Source organism: Phoenix dactylifera, chromosome 2 (genome assembly GCF_009389715.1).
Source record: "Phoenix dactylifera cultivar Barhee BC4 chromosome 2, palm_55x_up_171113_PBpolish2nd_filt_p, whole genome shotgun sequence".
In the NCBI taxonomy this organism is placed as follows: Eukaryota; Viridiplantae; Streptophyta; class Magnoliopsida; order Arecales; family Arecaceae; genus Phoenix; species Phoenix dactylifera.
The window spans coordinates 2536017-2558312 of NC_052393.1; the positions used below are offsets into that span (position 1 = coordinate 2536017).

General features: G+C 39.8%; 1 protein-coding gene across 1 annotated transcript; it reads left to right on the plus strand.

Annotated features, from left to right (window-relative positions):
• The first annotated feature begins 4537 nt into the window (after window positions 1-4537).
• Window positions 4538-6338, plus strand: LOC103715424 (noroxomaritidine synthase 2-like). The gene has a single exon (XM_008803034.4). The coding sequence runs from the start codon at window positions 4579-4581 to the stop codon at window positions 6163-6165; it is 1587 nt and encodes a 528-aa protein (XP_008801256.2). The 5' UTR covers window positions 4538-4578; the 3' UTR covers window positions 6166-6338.
• Window positions 6339-22296: the final 15958 nt, after the last annotated feature.

Sequence of the window (22296 nt, forward strand, 5' to 3'; positions counted from 1 at the left end):
AGCCGTGAAGGAGTTATCTTTACTACAATTGATTAACAATTAATGACAAGAACCTTCTTAGAACAAGATTGACATATTATTGGCCATTGGTACTGATATTTGATGTAACTGATACCTGTAAGATTAAACAGTCCGGAGCTTGTTAGCATCAAAACTTTATCATAGGAGAACGGCAGCATGACATGATTCATAGCTGTCCAATAAATTGACCATCTAATTCATCACAAAAAGACATAGAGTCCTCAGTGTCGGATCTCTTTAATTAGGCAAAGTTTTTTTTTGTTGTTGTTGTTATTTTATAGGAGTAAGATTAAGATCAACTAGAGGTTACTGCCGAGATATTAGCTCTAGTTCTGGGGTTTGGATTAGAAGGCAAACGAGACATAAATCTCATCAACTTCCGAGCTGCCTTGGTTCCCTAGCAAATCCACTGTCCACAGTTTTGAGTGAGCTAAACTCAAAAATACTCTACAACTCAGCCTAGCATGAACATGATGATGGATTTAGCATTCAAAAGCTATGCATGTACAGTACATTTCCTGCAAAATTCGCCATATTTTTTCACCCCAAACATCACTTGGTTGTGGATTAGATAAATGGTTGATATCTAATCTGAAAGACGCATCAAGAGTAAATTAGAGATCTAATCCAGCATTGGAATGCTGTATGTTCCATCTGAATCATCCTAATACCAAGCAAACGTGGCAAAGCCCTCTTTTCTTATAGTTGAATGCAAAAAGTTTAGGATTTCAGGAAGACTGATACACACAACTCACACATCTCTTGGTTAGAGCTTGCAAGATGCAAGGGTGGAACCTCTCTGCTTGGGCTAGATAAAAGTCCAAAACCAAACGCATGCTATCTATTACTCAACTACGATGCTTGATCTCAAACCAATCCCAACCTGACTTGGCCTTGGATGCTGATGCAAGGAAGATGGTTAGCATTAATGCAAACAACTAACAATAAAGATCTATTTAGGTGTGTACCAGTATGGTCATGCACCACATTAATCACCTTGTCTTGTTCCTATAGGCCAACCACTGAGATGAGTACATGATGGATAGGGTTCGGAGGAGCAAGACAAAATGATTGGCATGGTGTACGACCATGTAATGTATGCGGTGTAGGGTATAATTTTTCTTGTTCTTGATGCAATCCTTCTCTAGCAGACTCAAAAGTGTACTGCTGCTCGCTCTGGATCATGATAAAATCCAATCTAAGCTCAGCTGGATTTCGTTAGGATTATTTTGATAATTTATAGAATTCACTAGCTATTAAAGATGTAGTCAAAACAAAGAAAAGAAATCCGTTGCCCTCCTCCTCACGGAATTTTAATTTTATACCCAGTACCTATTCAAACTTTTATCCAAACTTGTTCGCTTGCGTATCAACTGGCTTCAACTGAGAGCCTCTACATGGTTAGCTTGCATAGAATTTGAGATCCACAAGAGCAAATAAATGAGACGCCTGACTCTTACTTGCAAGGGCGCACTTCGAGAACAACCAATCTGATAAAAGGTCAATACCCATCCTTTTCATGAATCTTATCTTTATATATGTCACGTATTCAGAAATTTTAATTTTATATCATGTAACTCTTCAAACTTGTATCGAGACCTGTTAATAAAGTACCCATCAATCAGCCTCAACTGAAATCACCTCCAAAACTTGCTATATAAGTTATTGGCGTACAAGAGTATATTTGGTTTGAAGAAGTTAGACTTTAGAATGAAAATAAGAACGAGTGATTTCCAAATCGAGCTATTTGGTTGGGGGGAAAGTTTTTATTTCTATTTCGATTCCAAAAAAATATGAATGCCCCAATCTCCAAAACTCAATTTCTACTTGTTGGGGGAAAAAATGGACCACCCCACAAGTACATTAAAGCACCCAAATCCGACAGCAAGCCTGACCTCATGCAGGCCGAGCTCAGAAGGCCGAGCTCATGCAGGCCGAGCCCAGAAGATCGAGCTCATGCAGGCTCTTCACTAAATCCCCCCTCTGACTTAAACATCGGAGGGCCGGCGCCGGAAGCTCCGGCCATCGGCTTTTTGCAGGTCCCCCGGAGGACACAACCGCCGACGCACCATCCACACCGGAGCTCCTCTTTTTCAGCCAAGTGGTCACCTCCGGGTCCAATTTCCAGCAACACTACTCTTTCTTATTATTGAAATTTTATTCCGATCCTGATTTCAGTCATGAATGAAATACATGGAGGAACATGATCATTCCGATTTTCATTCCAATCGACTCCAACTCCAACTCCAACTCCAACTCCGATTGCAATTGCGAACGAAATGCATGCTAAATTTTTATCAAGGATTGCCTTTTTCTTTTTTTTCTTTTTTTTTGCTAGACAAAAGGAGGGGGGAGGAGAATTAACCCCACCCGCATAGCAACCTCCACTGAGCCCCCCTTCCACCAGAGAATATTTGATGCGGTAGACAATACACTCATACCCTCTTCAAACCGTGGGTTACCTACTTACCTCATGTGTGAGTACGTCACCCCAATGCCACCTTAGTACCAGCTGGATTAGAAGTGCTTCCACCGAGTGTGTCCAAACGGGGGGCATCCGGTCCCCATATTTAATCGACGCCTGCGCGTTTCGAGCCTGGGCCATTCTGGTGGAAATAAAGCTCTGTTCCAACTGTGCTACCACCTTGGTGGCATGATTGCCTTTGGATGCATAATAATTGTGGGTACTTTGTTTCCACTAGATCTTAGCTGGTGAGGCTTGGCTAGTGCGACAGTTTGGCACATGCTGCATGCCTTGTCGCTTTTGGGTGCAATGCTAACCTAGCTTTCAAATTGGACAAAAAGAACAAAGAACGCCGGGCTATGCCCGATTTGTCACAACTCCATTATTGGCGACCGTGGTGGGTAATGATCATCCATATCCTTTTCCGATGAACTAGATTTCCATAGGATCCCTTGCCACAACCAAATATAGTATTAGGTTGACATTATTTAGAACTGAAATAATAAAATATAATGATATTACCTACTTAAATCATTGCAGGGGCTGAAAGGCAGCAGGCACAAATTACAGCAAATTAAAGCCTCTCTAAGCCATGTAAAACCATGGCTATACACATTCTGCATCCTTTATGAATTCATTATGTATCGAAAAAGATAAGACCTAATATAGGATTGAAAACACCAAACAACAAGAAGGGAATGAAGAACACGATAAAAAAAAAAAACAAAAAGAGTCGAACAGGAGAAGAAGGTGGATGGATTAGTTTCACCTCTATAACCATTTTGATTTAGCAATTCTGATCCAATGGTTAACAAAATAGCACGACTGCTATACTTATTTGACATAAATTGCTTTGCCGTCATTGAGATTTATATGTCACAAAAGTCTCAAATAAGCCCCAAATCATAAATTCAAACTAGACTGAAAATAACAGCTCCTGGTATCTAGAGAGTGATTGGGTTTACAAGTAAAAAAGTCGCATTATCTAGCTAGAGATTCCTTTCTTATTAATCAAGTATCTCCCAAAATCAGAACACCATATTCTGCTATTAAAACTGTTTATTGGCGATTCTAAAGTAGAATTATAGATGTAAAACTGTTTATTGGTGATTCTCGTAACATAGTAAATTTTGTATAGTATAAATAGTTTTTTACAATTTACATATAATATATTTATTTATTTTATTGGCCCATCATGTTTATTGTTCTTAAAATGCAATATACGTGCCTCACTGTCAATATATATATATAATTATGGCAACAGGATAAGACCCAACTTATTGATCCTTGCCCCAATAATCATATTGTCGTCCTGTAGCTATCTAGATTGGTTTTTTCTACGGCGCATGACATATGAAATCTCATCTCCGTGAAATCCTGAATGAAACCAACGTTTCAACTCCTAGATTAAAAAAAATATATACATGGAAAACAGCTAGTAAGACTGCATTGGTGGTTGCAACACCAACCACCTCTAAAATACCGTGTAGGCATATATAGTGACATCCAGCCAACCATACAACTCCATAACCGAGATAAAATTAGATGTGGCAATTTATAATCCGATCCACTTTAAGTAATTTTGGATTTAACATAAACAACTTTATACCGTATATTGTCCAATCCATCTAAATTTGTTTATTAAATAAGTCGGATTCAGATTTAAACTTTTTACCCGTTTAATTCATTGTGACCCATATAATAATCAGATCGGATCAGATCAATCCAACCCATTTAATTTATTAAAATTTGTTTAACTTTTTTAAAACCTGCTTAACCTATTTCTAACCTATTTAACCCGACTAGCTTAATCTGTTTAAATCAATTTAATCCATTTAAAATCCATCTAATTCATTTAATAAATGAATTATGTAGGTCGAATCAAGTTAACTGTCTAATAAATATATCGAATTTATATTTAAAATTTTGATCTATTTAATAAATAGATTAAATTTGGGTTGATAAATTTTTGATCCAAACCCAAGTTCAATCCGACCCGATTGCCCCCTAGGTAAAGCACGAAGCTTCGCCTATATATAGAGGCTTGCTGTTTCTTTTGATCCCCACTCATAGCAGCTTATCCACAAACAACAATGGCTGCCAGTTTGTTAGGGGCTTCACTACTAGGCGTCTTGCGAGCATACCCTGAGATCCTCATATCCGTTGCTTGCTTCTTCTTCTTCTACTGCTACCGAAAAAAAATGAACGAGGGGACTGGGATCCCAGTGAATTGGCCATTCGTGGGGATGCTCCCGGCCCTTCTTGTCCATCTCCACCAGCTCCATGACTGGGGCACCATGATCCTGAAGGAGACCGGGTGCAACTTCTTCTTCCATGGCCCGTGGTACTCAGGCATGGACATGTTGATTACCTGCGACCCGGCCAACGTGTACCATGTCTTCAGTGCCAACTTCCATAATTACCCGAAGGGCGACGACTTCTCGGAGATCTTCGACGTCCTCGGCGACGGGATCTTCAATTCCGACGCAGAGTCATGGAGAAGGCAAAGGATGAAAGCCCATAGCCTGATCAATGATCGAAGGTTTCGGGCCTTCGTGGCGCAGTCGAGCCGAAGCAAGGTGGAGAAGGGGCTCATCCCTCTTCTGGATCAACTTGCCGAACAAGAAGTTGCAGTGGACTTGCAAGATGTCTTCCTAAGGCTTACCTTCGATACCACCTGCTACTTGGTTTTTGGCGTTGACCCCGGCTGCCTCTCAATCGGATTTCCCACGATTCCGTTTGCCAAAGCTATGGATGATGCCACGGGGGCCTTGCTCGTCCGGCACACGGTGCCGCCGGCGTGGTGGAAGCTGCAAAGATGGCTGAGGGTAGGGGTGGAGAAGAAGATGGCACTGGCATGGGAAGTGATGGACCAATTCATAGCACAAAGAATTGCTGAGAAAAAGGAGGAGAGGAACAGATCGAGAAGCCATGAAGAAGAGGCACCAAGAGATCTGCTATCATCTTATGTTGATGTTTGTGATGATCTTCATCTTGTGGATGCGGAAAATCCAATGGAATTCGATAAGTTTCTTCGAGATACAGCCATGAATTTTATGATTGCAGGGAGGGACACCACCGGTGCCGCCCTCACATGGTTCTTTTGGCTTCTCTCGAAGAATCCGCTTGTGGAGTCGAAGATCCTGGAGGAATTGAAGTCCTTAAGAAAGAAGAGTTCATGCTTCGACAACATGACCCTATTCGATGCCGAGGAGCTCAAAGGGTTGGTCTACTTGCATGCAGCCCTGTGCGAATCCTTGAGGCTATACCCGCCGGTCCCGTTCGAGCACAAGGGTGTGCTGCAATCCGAAGTCCTTCCAAGCGGCGACAAAGCGCAGCCGAGCACGAAGATACTGTTCTCTTTGTATTCCATGGGAAGGATGGAAGGTGTATGGGGAAAAGATTGCTTAGAATTTAAGCCTGAGAGATGGATTTCAGAGAAGGGGAGGTTGAGGCATGAGCCATCTTATAAGTTTACTTCATTCAACTCCGGGCCGAGGACTTGTATCGGGAAGGACATGGCCTTCACTCAGATGAAAGCGGTTGTGGCTGCCATGGTGTATAACTTCCATGTTGATGTGGTTGAAGGCCATGTGGTTCAGCCCAAGATTTCCATCATCCTTCACATGAAGAATGGCCTGATGGTGAGGATTAGGAAGAGAGCTAGTGCCTGTCTGTAGTGTTGAAATCCAAGTTGTTTGCTGTGAAGCTAAACATATAAATTATTAGTATAATTTTAGGAGTCATGTAATAATTTGTATCAATCGGTATTATTTTTTTTTTGTTATTGTGCTTCTGTATCAGTCAATACTATTTTTCTTTATTAGTGTAATCTTATATTAGCTTTTTTTTTTGTATACAGTCTGTATACGAGTTTATATAACTCATGAGATATACCAAATACAATAAAATTTTTTATTTTTTTTTCTATAAATACTTTAACATAAATTAATGCAGCGGGTAACAACGATTTCATGTTATAATTGTTAGGTAAGGATATTGGAGAATTATTAGGCAGACCGTAGACTTGGGCTTTCGCTTTCGATTCCCACACTCCTTCCTCTCTCTCTTCAACTCATCTTGCCTAAATTCCTCTCCCGTCTCAAGCTTCCTCCTCGAAATCCATCGAATGATACGAGAAAACCAAAAGAATACTCAACAAAATAGCATTCGCATTTCCATTCGCATTCTGTAATTACTACAATTCCATTTTCCTTTGTTGATGGACGAGTAAGTTAACCTCGTACAAGGCCCTTCTTTTTTCCTATCCCTCTTCCACATCCGGGGACGACGACAACAACTGGTCTAAGGACTCCGACAGGCGGGGGGCGGCGAAAGGAGAGATGCGGAGCACCACAAGCATCCGTGGGCCCAGGTTCACTGGACCAGCGGACTACGTGCGCCCTCTCTTTCTCTCTCTCTCTGTCCCTGTCCCTGTCTGTGTCTCTGTCTCTCTCACACTCTCGCACGCAGAGTCTCTCTCTCTTTCTCAGAGAGATCTTTACCATGCCACTTCTGCCACCCATCCTATCTTTCCTTAGGGGGGATTTAAATATTATCATATCACTGATTTCACAAGTATACGTCGTTTTGAATTATTAGGTTTCGAGGAGTTAAATATTATCATATCACTGATTTGGTAAATGCATGGCGTTTTGAATTATTGGGTTCGTAGGAACTCTAGAAAGTTGATTAGACCATCTGGATGTGACATCTATAAGATAAGTAATATTTACACTTTGTACTATTTATTTAAGATTAATTATAAAAATTGATGTCATGATTCTAAAATAAAAATATTTATATAATTTTATAATTATATTAAGTTTGATTTATTGAAATTTTTTTTGTTAATTAACCGTACTAATTGAAATATTGTTATAAGATGAAGCATGTAAAAGTAAAATTGTTGTTAGTTCAATTGTAAGGCTCAATAGTGGTATTAAAAATAAAAAAAAATTTATTTTTTTAATATATGTGTATCACCCGACTCTCTGCATGGGTATGTATGGATTTAGAATGTGATTGCATGATGAGGATTAAATATGGCCATATGATCTAAAGCATAGGGCTTAGATATAGAGTGACCCAAGCCGAATAGGGGTTAAGTGCGGTTTAATTATCATAATTCTCGGATTTTGATTACTATTGACCCAAACATAGGGATTAAATAAGGAGTGACCTATGCAATGGGGATTAAGTGTGAAAATTACTAGTGACCCAGAATCAGGGTTATATGTAAGCATAGTTGATTATGAGATTAGATACTTTACTTATTACGTACTGAGACGTGAAACTTCCGAACTTTAGCTTTTTTTCTTAATCTAGATATAAGAGGCTAGACTAGTATCGGTATGTTGGGAAACTATTAGAGGCAAGATCATTCTAGTAAATAGTAAATCTAGTTGATCATTATATATATAATATAATATTTTTTGGATATCGTATAAATAATTTAAACACTAGAAGTTGTAGATTATAAAATTTTAGAGAACTTTATGTCATGGCTTGTGATAGTGTCCATGTTATATGCTATATTTTGGCTTAATAGTTTAATGTTTTTGATATTTACTATTCTCTGTAAATAAATTGTATAATTCTCAAGTTATATAACTCCTTGGGAGGGTATATAACTCCGCCTGCGACGGCGGCCCGGACGTCGTCGGCGACCTCCTGGTGTTCGAGGTGGTCTCCTTCAGCTTCTTGCTCTTCTCCAGCCTCGTGACCCAGGGCCGCAAAGCTCGCCGCCATCAATGGCGACGTGGACGAGGCGTTCCGGGCGCACAGCGACACGTGGGTGCTTCACCTTCTCATGCTCGCCTCGGCGGTGGGGCCGCCTCTTCCTGCTGCTCTCCATGGCCTACGTCATCCAGATCTGCTTCGGGATGCTATCCTGCGGTTAGCTAGGTTCGAACGAAGAGGAGAGGGGGCATCCAATAAAAATATTTTTTTATTCTTCTAGCCGCGGTCGGAAGTGGAGATAGGGTAGGCTTCTACTGGCTGACGTGTCGAGTTTTTATTTCTGGCCCGTTAATGGCAAGGAAAGAATCCATGAGAACTACTCCATGTTTCCACTTTCCAATGGACTGGGGGAGTCCATTAATGGGTTTTGATCGATTGGGCTTGAAAAGTGGGGCCCGACTTGTTTCAACAATTAATGGGTTTCCTCTTTCCCAACCCAAGGACTGCCAGATTTAGAGCGGGGAGAGAGAGGGAGGGAGAGTAGGCAGGGATTGGTCGCAATACTCCACGATGGATTGATTTCTTAAGGGAAAAAAAAAAAATCCCTAAAATCATTTTCAATATTCTTTCAGAATTTGGGCTGCAATAGAGTTTTTAACCGTTGTAGAGTTGCTGCCCACAAATTGATGAAACAGGGATGAAAGACAACCAACTTTGCAGCTGTTGTCAGTATTTTAGATCTTGTTTTTTATGCGGCATCACTTTATCATGAAATTATACTCTACACCGTGGGCACCATATGTGGCTGTTGCACTATATCGATCATCGGTCTGCTTTCTATCGGCTCTATTTATTATGCGCTCGTCTCGGTGATTGGCCCACAGAAAGGAGACGAGCTGATCTTAGAATTGCCTTGAGGTGCTTGTTGATTGCATTTGATCATTGATTTATATATCACACAACTAAGGTTGTAATTGGATCAGATTAGATGTAGGTCGGGTTAAAAATTTATCAACCTAAATCCGATCTATTTGTTAAATAAGTCAAAAATTTAGATCTAATCCTGATTTGTTTATTAAACAGGTATCCAATTCGACCAATATAATTCATTTATTAAATAAATCCAGTTAGATTAAATGGGTAAACACGTTAAGTAGGTTTTTGATGTGTTAAATAAATTTAAATGGGTTAAACATATTATGTGGGTCAGGTTAAACATGATAGAAACATGTTAAACCGATCTTAAACAGATTAAATATATCTTAAATGGGTTAAATAGGTTAATGGGTTATATGATGCAATCTAATCCAAATATTAAATGGGTTAAATTGGTTAAATGTCTGAAACCAGAAAACAACCCGAATGTTAAATAGGTTATTGACTTGTTTATGAACCAAACCCATTTAGCTCAAACTCAAATCTGCTTATGATAGATTGAACATGGGTTAGATTGATAGATTGGGTCGCCAGCTTTACCCACAATTTGGACGAATCTCATAAAAATATAGTGGGAACATTAATTCTTTGGTAAATGAAAATTAACTATTTTACAAGCCAACGGAACCGATTTGCTTACATCACCCGGATGTTGGGTAAGGGAACAAACAACGAAGCGCCTATACTTGTTCCTCATCTTTGTGTTATTTAATGTTTGTGTGATTGAATAGATGGTATCGGTAAAAATAAAAGACAAATTGATTACCATTAGTATGCACTTATTGCTAACATCAATATCATCGTCAACCTAGTTTACATTAATTAACTTTAAATTAGAGAATAAAAATATTTGTTAAACTAGGAAAGATAAAGATGAAACTAGTATTTTTGATGGATATTTTAGCATCGGCCCAATAAATAGAATTGTACCGAATTTTTTAGATTGGTTTCAAACAATTTTTGTAGATGACCGGCTCCATGCAGTCAAGAAGAAGAAGAAGAAGAACAAATCAAGAAACCACGAGGATCACAAGGATGGCAAAGGACGAATCGGTTTAATATCATCATGTATAGGTGGTCGGCAAGATCTTTAGGTGGTGGATGGAAGATTTAATTTTCAGTGAAGTTTGATAAATTTCTTAGTCATGACATGGTGACGAATTTCATGCAAGCTCGGAGGGACACCACCAGCGCTGCGCTCACATGGTTCTTTTGGTTTCTGTCAAAGAATAGGCTGGTGGAAATCAAGATCCTTGAGGGATTGAAGTCGCCACCAAAAGAGAGGTCAACTTTAGATATCATGAGCATCCTTTTTTTAGGTTGCAAAGTTGGCGCAGCCTTGTGTGAATCCTTGAGATCTATATCCACCGGTTCCATTCGAGCACAAAGGCTTGTTGCAATGGGATGGATGGATGAGGAGTGGAGGAATGATTGCTTAGGATTTAAGCCCGAGAGATGGATTTCAGAGACGGAGAGATTTGAGGCATGAGCCATCTTACAAGTTTCTATCATTCAATTCCGGGCCAAGAACTTGTTTGGGGAAGGACATAGATAGAAGCGTTGGTGGCTGCCACGGTATATAGATAACTTATAGGCTCATTTGGTTCACGAGAAGCATTTTTCTTCCTAGAAATATGATTCCTAGGATGCATATTCCGAGGAAAAGGATGCCTGAGAGTAGGGGTGGCAAAATATGACCTGACTCGCCAACCCGACCCGTGTTCGACCCGCCATAAACAGGTTTGGGTTTGGCCTAAACAGGTTTGGGTCGTAAACAGGTCGACCCGTTTAACCTGTTTATTAATTGGGTCGGATACGGGTTTTAGATGTCTGACCCGTTTAAACCGTTTAACTGTTGGGCAGGTTAAACAGGTCTAAACAGGTTAAACGGGTTAAACAGGTCTAAACAGGTTAAACGGATCTAAACAGGTCTAAACAGGTTAAACGGGTCTAAACATGTTTAAACAGGTCGGGGTGGATAGGTTAAACAGGTTGGGTTGGCATGTTAAACAGGTCTAAACAGGTTAAACGGGTCAGGTTAGGCAAACAGGTTAAACAGGTCGGGTCGGGTTGGGTAAACAGGTTACCTGTTTATTAAACAGGTTAAACGGATCGGGTCGGGTTACCTATTTAATAAACAGGTCAGATTCAGATTGTAATTTCTGACCTGTTTAATAAACAGGTCGGGTTCAGGTTTATGATTTTCTGACCCGACCTGCATGTGACCCGACCCGTTTATGATCTGACCCGACCCGATTGCCACCCCTACCTGAGAGGGCTCGTTTGGTTCGCGGGAAAAGAAGGAGGGAAGGTGTGGTTAACAGAAAAGTAATGAGACGCCTCTTATTTTGTTAGAGTTTTCAAAGAAGAGAGACGGAAAAGTTGTATTTACATGGTGATGAGAGCACAAAAGTGTGACCCACATGTCACCTAAATTAGTATTATTGCTAACTGATAATGATAAATTCACTGGATTAATATTATATTTGGGTTTGGCACATATTTTCATAAATTAGAAATAAAATGCACATTGAGTTCAAATTTGACTAAAGAAGGATCCCTTCCCAGATTCGACCTGGTTGAAGATCGAGTCGGGTCCGAGTCGGGTTAGGATCCGAATCAGGTCCATTTCTTTTGTGCTTTTAGGAAATAATTTTGGGGCAAATCTAATTTGGCCATATCATAACTATGAGGTGCTGGGTGACCCATGACTTAAAGGATTTGCAATTGACCTCCAGTGAGAACAGATGACCCGTGACGAATCCGTCTACAACCCAAATTTCATATCACATTATTTATTTTATCTATATGACTGATCGGACGGAACTTGGTGTCTCCCAGCTCCCATCTCAGGAGGGCAAAACACATTCCAAATCCTCCACCGGATCGTAGCCGCATCAAAGCATCCAAGCTCCCGCATCCGTGCCAGCCACCGTGCCAACCACAGCCCAACCGCGATTCCAGCTCTTCCCCGAGTATTCCGCCATCAGCAGCCGTCCTCGTCTTCCACGCGATCGTCCATCGCGTTCGCTGGCGAAGCCGCATCCCAGCTGCAAGGCGTCTCCAAATCCTCCTCTGCAACCGTCCAGCGACCCTGTGATCCAGCCGTGATCCAAGCTCATCCGTCCCAAATCCCAGCTCTTCCGTGATCTTCTCCTCCGCATCCAAGCGTCGCTGCCAGCTCTCCCGTGCCACGAATGCCCCAATCCGGCACCCAAAGAAGGAAATCCATCTCATCTTCTTCCATTCATGCCATTAATCCCGGAATCCCAGCGTCCGTTGGCAGCTCCTCCGCCTCTGCTTCCGCCCATGACGCGTCCGGTCCCAATCCCAGCCGTCCGTGAGCCATCGATTAGCTCCCTCCGGCTTCATCCATCCGCGTTCACAGAGCGGATTAGCGTCCAATCTTCTCCACGAATCAAGCATTCCGTGATCCCTCCAAGTCACCCCGTCGATCCCGCGGCCAGCCCCTCTCCACCGTGTCCGTGATCGACTCCTCCCCGCGTCCTCACCGCGTCTGCCATCTCCCTTCCGCATCAGGCGTCCGTCCGCGGCTATAAAAGGAGAAGGAGGAAGAGAAGAGGGGGAGAGCTCGGTGTGCGGGTGAAGGCCAAGAAACAAAGAAGGAGAGGCTCGGCTTGTTCAAGGCGGAACAGGGGAGAGAAGAGAGAGTGTTGTGCTCTGTTTTCAACTTCATTGAAAACAGAGCATGGTGTTTCTTTCTTCCTTTTTTTAGTTTTTAGCTTTTTGTTTTTTTTGTTTTATTTTAATTAAGAGCAATGTGTTTTGACTTTGAATTTTAATTGAGAGCATGTTGTTTTGGGGTTTTTAGTTTTATTTTAATAGAGAGTTTTATTTATACTAAAGTTTTTAATTTCTGTTGTATTTAATTTCCGTTCCTCAAATTCTGTAATCTTTCTTCTTTTTTTTTATGCAATACATTAAAATTTCTTTCATGCAATTGATGTTCCAGTCTTCAATATTTCTAGCACTGTTTTCATCCATTTTATGCCAGAGCTTTCTTTTTTATTAAATATATAAATACTTTTTAAATCTAAGTATATGTCCTCTAGTTGATGTCAATTAAAAAAATATTCTCCGGTAGACTAGAGAATCCATCAACATCCTCAAAATAATGTTTTTCTTCTATCATTCAAAAGTCGATCTTGAATCCGAGTGAACGTTCTAATTTTTATGCAACTCCAATCGCCTCCCTGTGGATCGACCTCTTACAACCGCTATTCTTCGAGTAGGAAAGGTAAGAGTATAATTAAATTTAACTTTTGTTCGTCGGTTCTAACAACGATCTGTCTAGCATATTTTTAGGTAGACAGAAAAATGACGAACAAAATTTTGGCGCCGTTGCCGGGGAGGCAAATCGAGAAGCAAGAACGATCACGAAGATCAAATTGGATTTTGGATGCCCGGAGTGAACGCACTCCGGTAGTAAGTTTTTATTTTTATTAATTTTTCTTATTTTGATTATTTTAGTTGGTAATTTCGTAGTTATTAAATTCTGAAATTTGAAATTCGTAATTAAAGTTTTCTAAAAAAGAAAGTAAAAAAAAAATTAAAAAAAAAAATTAAAAAAAAAATTCAAGAATTCAAAAATTTAAATTCAAAATTTGAATTCTGTGATTCGAAATTTGAAATTTAAATTTTAAAAAAAAAGTAAAAAAAATAATTAAATTCAAAAAAAATATTATTTTTGCTAGTAATTGATAGGGTGCAATCCTCCGAGGTGATCATACCTCTATTGGGACTCCTCACGGAGTAATCTCCAGAGCTTATTCAACGGGCATTCGGAGATTGACTGACGCATAAGGATTAGTTTTAGTTTACATTCAAGTTATTCCTATATTAAAAATTAAAAAAAAAACAACATAAAATTAAAATTAAAAATTAAGAAAAATAAAAAAAAATAAAAAAAAAAATTGCTTGCTCATTTAATCAGTACAACCTAATGACATTGCATAAACTTTAAAAAAAAAAAATATTGATTATTTGCTGCATTTAGTATTAAGCATTTGCATAAAGTAATTAAGGGCAAAACCCATTAAAAAGATAAGGTCGGGAAGTCATTACCTGTCCTTAGCCCAAAAATCACCACCTTGCATACTTATCCTAAGCCAAATTAAATTAAAATCAAATTAGACGTCGGCCTTAGGGTTTTCGAGCTCAATTAGGCTCTTGGAAAGAAGCGGCTGAAAGCCACTCCAGTGAGGATTTAGTAATTGGTGATGTCTAGGAAAGTTTTACAACAGTGAGAACTGTTACGGGTATTGTGGTATTGGTGTATCCCTTCTGGCACCACCACACACCCCGGGACTTTCCTGGTCACTGATTACTGGATCGCTTAACTGGTAAGCTCAAGCTTAATCTGAAAGGGAGATTAGGAGCTGTCTAATCTAGGAGAGAATTTCAGGAACTTTTTAACCTGATAAATCTCTGTGCAACTAGATTAAAAGCTACTAAACCTTCTTTAACCTCAAGATTAAAGAGCCAATCTATTGTGTGGTGTTGATTGTGGTCATCTTGGTCTAGCCCTTCTTCTTATCTTTTAGGATTTCGTTTAAAAATTGAGTCTAATTAAGTTGTGGAAAATGTATGCATGGTAGAAGGTCATTAAAGGATAAGTTAACCCCATTTGATCCTGAGATTGACAGAACTTTTCATCACAACTTGCGAAGTGTAAACCAACTGTCAATCTCTACAATGGGTGAACACATTAGAACTTTGAATGAATTATTCGCACCCGCATCTGCTAGTCCCCCTACTTGCATAGTTTTACCAATTAATAATGCAACCCAATTCGAGATTCGGGCTGCAACAATAAACATGTTACCCAAGTTTCATGGGTTCGAGAGTGAACAACCCTACATTCATCTAAACAAATTTTTGACAATCTGTCAAACGTTTAGAAATCAAAACTTAGATGAAGAGGGTATTAAATTAAGGTTGTTTCCCATGACTTTAGAGGATCGTGCTGCTGCATGGCTGTATTCCCTAGCTTCGAATTCCATCACATCATGGGAACAACTATCTAGGAAGTTCATGGCTAAGTTCTATCCCATGGTAAAAACTGAAAAAATTAAGGATGCCATCAGAACTTTTAGAGGAAAATCTGAGGAGGAATTTTCCCAAACTTGGGAACGGTTCCATGACTTGTTGGTCAAATGCCCACACCATGGGCTTGATAAGGCTGATCTGGTCCACTTCTTTTATAAAGGACTAACTCCGGCACATAGAAATATGATTGAATCCATGCACAAGGGTAGGTTCATGAACCAAACCCCAGATCAGGCCTATGAATTTCTTGTTGACTTAGCTGAAAATGCCCAAAATTGGAGTAGCTATGGTGAGGAAATAAATAGAGATGAGTTCGGGTCTAGAAAATCAAGCAATTATGAAATAAAAGCAGATCCAGATCTTAAAAATGTCATGTCCAATCTGGTGACTGGAATGAACAACTTAAGCAAAAAGTTTGATGCTTTCACTATTTCCACTAGCTCAAGTTCATACAAAGAGTTAAATCCCATCATGAAAGTGGATCACGAGTTACAAAGTTTATGTATCTTGTGTAATAGTTCTGAGCATCTAGTGGAGTGTTGTCCTAGTTTACCCAACATTAAGGCTGAGCAGGCAAATGCTCTAAACTCATATAGTGCCTTCAAGAAGCCCACTCCCAATTCATTCAGCCCAGTCTACCACCCTGATAATAGGTTCCATCCAAATTTCTCATACAAGCAAAATGAACCTATTCAGCATCAAGGTGGTCTACCAGGTTTTCAGAACAACTACCCCAGGATAGGTCCATCACAAATGAACCAACCCTTGGTTCCATCTGTACCTCCGTATAATGCCCCTATCCCACAGCAACCTTCACCATTAGAAACCATGATGGCTAATATGATGAAACAACAACAAGATTTTATCAAGCAACAACAACAGACCAATACAGCCCAAGCCCAGACTAACCAATTCCATGCGCAAGCAATTGCAAAACTTGAGGTTAGTCTGAGCCAAATAGCTAACTCTCTAGGGGATAGGAAGAAAGGTGAACTACCTAGTCAACCAGTGCCTAACCCTAGTAGACAACAAAATCAAGGTCAGATAGGTCAGTATCAAATCAATTCTAATGGAAATCCGACCTATGAAGTCCAGGCAATTACCACTTTAAGGTCTGGCAAGCAAGTGGACAATAAAGTCCAACTTCCTAAACACGAAAAGGAAAATAAAACTGAATCCGATAAGAACCCTATTCAGAAGAGGGGTCAAGAACAGGACAAACCGGAAAAAAGGGAAGAACCCATAGAAACATACAAACCCAAGGTTCCTTTTCCCAGTAGACTTCAGGACTCCAAGAAACAATCTAATTTTGATGAAATCATAGAAGTCTTTAAAACTGTTCAAATAAATATACCTTTTCTCGATGCCATAAGACAAATTCCCTCCTATACAAAATTCTTGAAAGACCTCACCACGGTCAAAAGAAAAACCAGTATTCCTAGGCAAGTTGTTATGGCTGCACAAGCCTCATCTCTCATTCAACAACAGATTGCCCCGAAATTCAAAGACCCTGGTTGCCCAACTATTGAAATAAAAATAGGAGAGACGATCATCCAGAGAGCTCTATTAGATTTAGGAGCCAGTGTAAACCTACTTCCCTACTATATGTACCAAAAATTAGGTTTGGGGGAATTAAAGCCTACAAATATTACCCTTTCCTTAGCAGATAGGACAGTTAAGTACCCCAAGGGGATTGTAGAGGATGTAATAGTGAAAGTAAATGAGTTTTACTATCCTGTGGACTTCGTTATCCTTGAGACTGAACCTACAATACATCCAGACAGTCACACACCTATAATTTTAGGTAGACCTTTCTTAGCCACAGCAAATGCTGTGATCAACTGTCGAAATGGGATGCTGAAGTTATCTTTTGGCAACATGAAAGTCGAGCTTAATGTCTTCAACATAAGTAAACAACCACCAGACGACAAAGAAATCAATGAAGTTGACATGATTGAAAGTCTGGTTCAGGAGACTTTCTTACAAACTTATAATAAGGACCCTTTAGAAGCTTACCTTGCCCATTCCGAGGAAGGGGTCAAGCATGCGCCTCTTAGTTCTGTTCCCCTTATGAGCATAGATCGTCATCAGCCGACTGTTCTTCATCGGACTCTTCCAAAACCATTCTTAGATAATGGTTGAAAAAAAATAGGGAGATTTACATTTTGTCTGGCTGAAGACATAAAACTTAGCGCTCTTGGGAGGCAACCCAACATATAAATATCTTCTATAAAAAAAAAAAAAAGATTACTAACATGCAGGTTTGGGGGATTTTGCCCCAATTTTTAATTTACCCACCCATATCAGGTAACCTCTCCTCTGTCCTCTTACTGCTTTAAATTTTCTTTAACATTGAGGACAATGTTAGATGTAGGTTTGGGGGTATTTTTAAGCATTGGAATTTTATAAAAATAAAAAAAAAGTTTTTAGTTAAAATAATAATAAAAAAAAAATATACAACACACAAGGTATATAAAATCTAAGAGCCCAATGACTAGTTGGAAGTAGTGCAAAGTGAGTTCTTTTTATTAAGTTCCTTTTAGTGAGTTGTAAGCTAATTAGTACTTTGAATTTCACAACACATCTGGCCTGCATTTTCTAAGGTATAGGTTCGACATTGTGTTGAGAATATGGTAGCAACCTCGAATCCTGATGAACCATCTTTTTCAGCGCCAAAAAAAAAAAAAAAAAAACTATTTGGTGGATTTAGTCAGGTACATCGAAAAGGGCTACCTATTGTCAAAGGTCAGCGGGCTTGTGATGAGGAACCCGAGCATAGGTCCGTAGGGGAGTCTTGATGCCCGACACCTCATGCCAACTGGTGTGAGAATTGTCGACTAATTGCTCGCTACATGGAGGAATCATCACAGGAGTAAAAGTGCACAATATATACACTATCATTTCTCTTTAATGAGGAAAAAAAACAAAAACAAAAACAAAAACAAAAAAAAAAACAAAAAAAAAACAAAAAGAAAATGATGAAAAAAAAATGTATATTGACCTTAAGAAAGACAATAGTGTGAAAGCCGTCGTTGTAAAAATTCGAGTAAACTGGAATATTACAGATAAAGCCCATGAGGTATTAAAGTAAACATCCACAACTCTCGAAATCCTGCAGAAAAGATGATTTTGAATCAGCAAATAGGTCTTGTCCGACCAATTCTTGGAAACTACTAATATTAGCGATATTTTGGAGATCCGAAACCTTAGCTGGTGCATGGTCCAAACTTCACTGAGCACTCAAGTATAAATAAGTTTTACAACTCCCTAACGGAAAACTTAATGACTTCAACTTAAATTGCATACTAACCTAGAATTTGGGCTACTTAGTAATTAAAACCTTGTGTGCTTTTGAAATTCTTATCAGTTATGTACTTGAAATTAGACTTTCATTTCACAAATCAAATTTTATTTTGGGATTGAAGTTTGTGGGTAACTTCACTGCAAACCCTCACGAGACAACACTCGTCCACTAGGGTAACCTAGGGGTTTAACGGCTTGTTGCACGTGCTAAGTGCAATCGTAATGCTCTACGAAAATGAGTATTTATCTTAGTATATTTATATAATAAATTACACTTTTGCACTCTTATTTTATCATTTTCGCACTAAATTGCTAGAGACTAGCAATAAGCTAGTTGGGGGGTGTGATGAGAGCACAAAAGTGTGACCCACATGTCACCTAAATTAGTATTATTGCTAACTGATAATGATAAATTCACTGGATTAATATTATATTTGGGTTTGGCACATATTTTCATAAATTAGAAATAAAATGCACATTGAGTTCAAATTTGACTAAAGAAGGATCCCTTCCCAGATTCGACCTGGTTGAAGATCGAGTCGGGTCCGAGTCGGGTTAGGATCCGAATCAGGTCCATTTCTTTTGTGCTTTTAGGAAATAATTTTGGGGCAAATCTAATTTGGCCATATCATAACTATGAGGTGCTGGGTGACCCATGACTTAAAGGATTTGCAATTGACCTCCAGTGAGAACAGATGACCCGTGACGAATCCGTCTACAACCCAAATTTCATATCACATTATTTATTTTATCTATATGACTGATCGGACGGAACTTGGTGTCTCCCAGCTCCCAACTCAGGAGGGCAAAACACATTCCAAATCCTCCACCGGATCGTAGCCGCATCAAAGCATCCAAGCTCCCGCATCCGTGCCAGCCACCGTGCCAACCACAGCCCAACCGCGATTCCAGCTCTTCCCCGAGTATTCCGCCATCAGCAGCCGTCCCCGTCTTCCACGCGATCGTCCATCGCGTTCGCTGGCGAAGCCGCATCCCAGCTGCAAGGCGTCTCCAAATCCTCCTCTGCAACCGTCCAGCGACCCTGTGATCCAGCCGTGATCCAAGCTCATCCGTCCCAAATCCCAGCTCTTCCGTGATCTTCTCCTCCGCATCCAAGCGTCGCTGCCAGCTCTCCCGTGCCACGAATGCCCCAATCCGGCACCCAAAGAAGGAAATCCATCTCATCTTCTTCCATTCATGCCATTAATCCCGGAATCCCAGCGTCCGTTGGCAGCTCCTCCGCCTCTGCTTCCGCCCATGACGCGTCCGGTCCCAATCCCAGCCGTCCGTGAGCCATCGATTAGCTCCCTCCGGCTTCATCCATCCGCGTTCACAGAGCGGATTAGCGTCCAATCTTCTCCACGAATCAAGCATTCCGTGATCCCTCCAAGTCACCCCGTCGATCCCGCGGCCAGCCCCTCTCCACCGTGTCCGTGATCGACTCCTCCCAGCGTCCTCACCGCGTCTGCCATCTCCCTTCCGCATCAGGCGTCCGTCCGTGGCTATAAAAGGAGAAGGAGGAAGAGAAGAGGGGGAGAGCTCGGTGTGCGGGTGAAGGCCAAGAAACAAAGAAGGAGAGGCTCGGCTTGTTCAAGGCGGAACAGGGGAGAGAAGAGAGAGTGTTGTGCTCTGTTTTCAACTTCATTGAAAACAGAGCATGGTGTTTCTTTCTTCCTTTTTTTAGTTTTTAGCTTTTTGTTTTTTTTGTTTTATTTTAATTAAGAGCAATGTGTTTTGACTTTGAATTTTAATTGAGAGCATGTTGTTTTGGGGTTTTTAGTTTTATTTTAATAGAGAGTTTTATTTATACTAAAGTTTTTAATTTCTGTTGTATTTAATTTTCGTTCCTCAAATTCTGTAATCTTTCTTCTTTTTTTTATGCAATACATTAAAATTTCTTTCATGCAATTGATGTTCCAGTCTTCAATATTCCTAGCACTGTTTTCATCCATTTTATGCCAGAGCTTTCTTTTTTATTAAATATATAAATGCTTTTTAAATCTAAGTATATGTCCTCTAGTTGATGTCAATTAAAAAAATATTCTCCGGTAGACTAGAGAATCCATCAACATCCTCAAAATAATGTTTTTCTTCTATCATTCAAAAGTCGATCTTGAATCCGAGTGAACGTTCTAATTTTTATGCAACTCCAATCGCCTCCCTGTGGATCGACCTCTTACAACCGCTATTCTTCGAGTAGGAAAGGTAAGAGTATAATTAAATTTAACTTTTGTTCGTCGGTTCTAACAACGATCTGTCTAGCATATTTTTAGGTAGACAGGAAAATGACGAACAAAATTTTGCTACATGGGAATATGATTCCCACATTTCATGAAAAAGTCTTTCCAATGAGAAGCATGAGAAGGTTATTTTCCCATGAGCCGGAAATCACTCCATTTTTATTTTTTCCCAGAAAGGCCCTTGAGCATTAAAGAGGCATTAAAAACCTAATTTTTATTAAGGATATAATAGAAATTACATATAACTTTTTCAGAAAAGTGGATGGCCAACCAAACATAAGCTCTCTGCAAATCTGTCACTTTTCCATGGTTAACCAAACATGCCAAAAGCACTTTCCCAGGCATCTTCTTTCTAGGAATCTGTTTTCCAAAAATCATATTTATAGGAGAAAAAATGCTTCCTGCGAAACAAACGCCTCTTTAATGCTGAAGGGCCTTTTTGAGAAAAAATAAAAATAGAGTGATTCTCAACTTATGGGAAAGTAACTTTCTCATGGTTCTCATTGGAAAGACTTTTCCATAAAATGTGGGAATCATATTCCCATGGGAATACAACTTTTTCGTCTCTTTTCTTTGAAAACTCCAACCAAACAAGAGGCATCTCATTATTTTTCGTTGACCATACTTTTTTCTCTTCTTTTCTCACGAACCAAACGAGCCCTATATGTTCATGTGGTTGAAGGCTATGTGATTGAATGCAAAAGATGATGGTGTGGTCTTTCAGGCTAAGCATATGCTCAGAGAGACTAACAGAGCCGCGGAATAAGTGACTTTTTATATCGCCAATTACTCCGAAGGTACCCTATGGATCGGAGAGAGGGAGCTGCCTAGAGCACTCCGAGACTTGTTGTTTTCTGATTTTATTGGATATATCCGTACTCGTACTGTATGAATAATCAATTTTAGGAAAAAAAAGAGGGCTCTTGGTAAGGATTAGGAAGAGAGCTAGCACTTGATACAAATGTGATGCTAAAAATAATGTAGACTTATACGTTATATGGTTAGGATAGCAAATCTCTCCTTAGCTTTAATTAGTCCTATACTGTCCAAGAAAAAGCTTTAGTTACTCTCTTTTAAATTGCAAAATTTTATAGCCTCTCTGAGGTTTTGCATGTGAGGGGAAGAGGATGGTACCGTCTTCACTAGTACTGAAAGATTCTCTTTACCAAGGTTGGCACAAGATGATCTCAGGTATGCTGTGAGAAGCCTTACGTTATAGAGCGTGGAGCATGAGGCATTGGGTGAGGTGACAAGCATAAAATGTTTAATTTAAAGCAGAGAGAGGGGAGGTAATCTGACTGTCCTTGTTTTCAGGGGAAAAAGCCGTTGTTACGTTACTTATAAGTGCAATCAAAACATTTTTGTGCATCTATCTCGTATTTTACATAAAAGTCAGCCCTGGGCAGCACCCGTTGAGCAGTTCAAGTGCATGCAGAATTGGAGGTTAATTCTATAAGCTGAATGGTGTTTCAATGATGTTTCTTTTCAAACGTATATCTGTATATAAAGAAGATGAATGTACATTACTTACCATATTTAGCTGACCAAAATATTTGAATTTTTGGAGAGAGCAGTCCTACA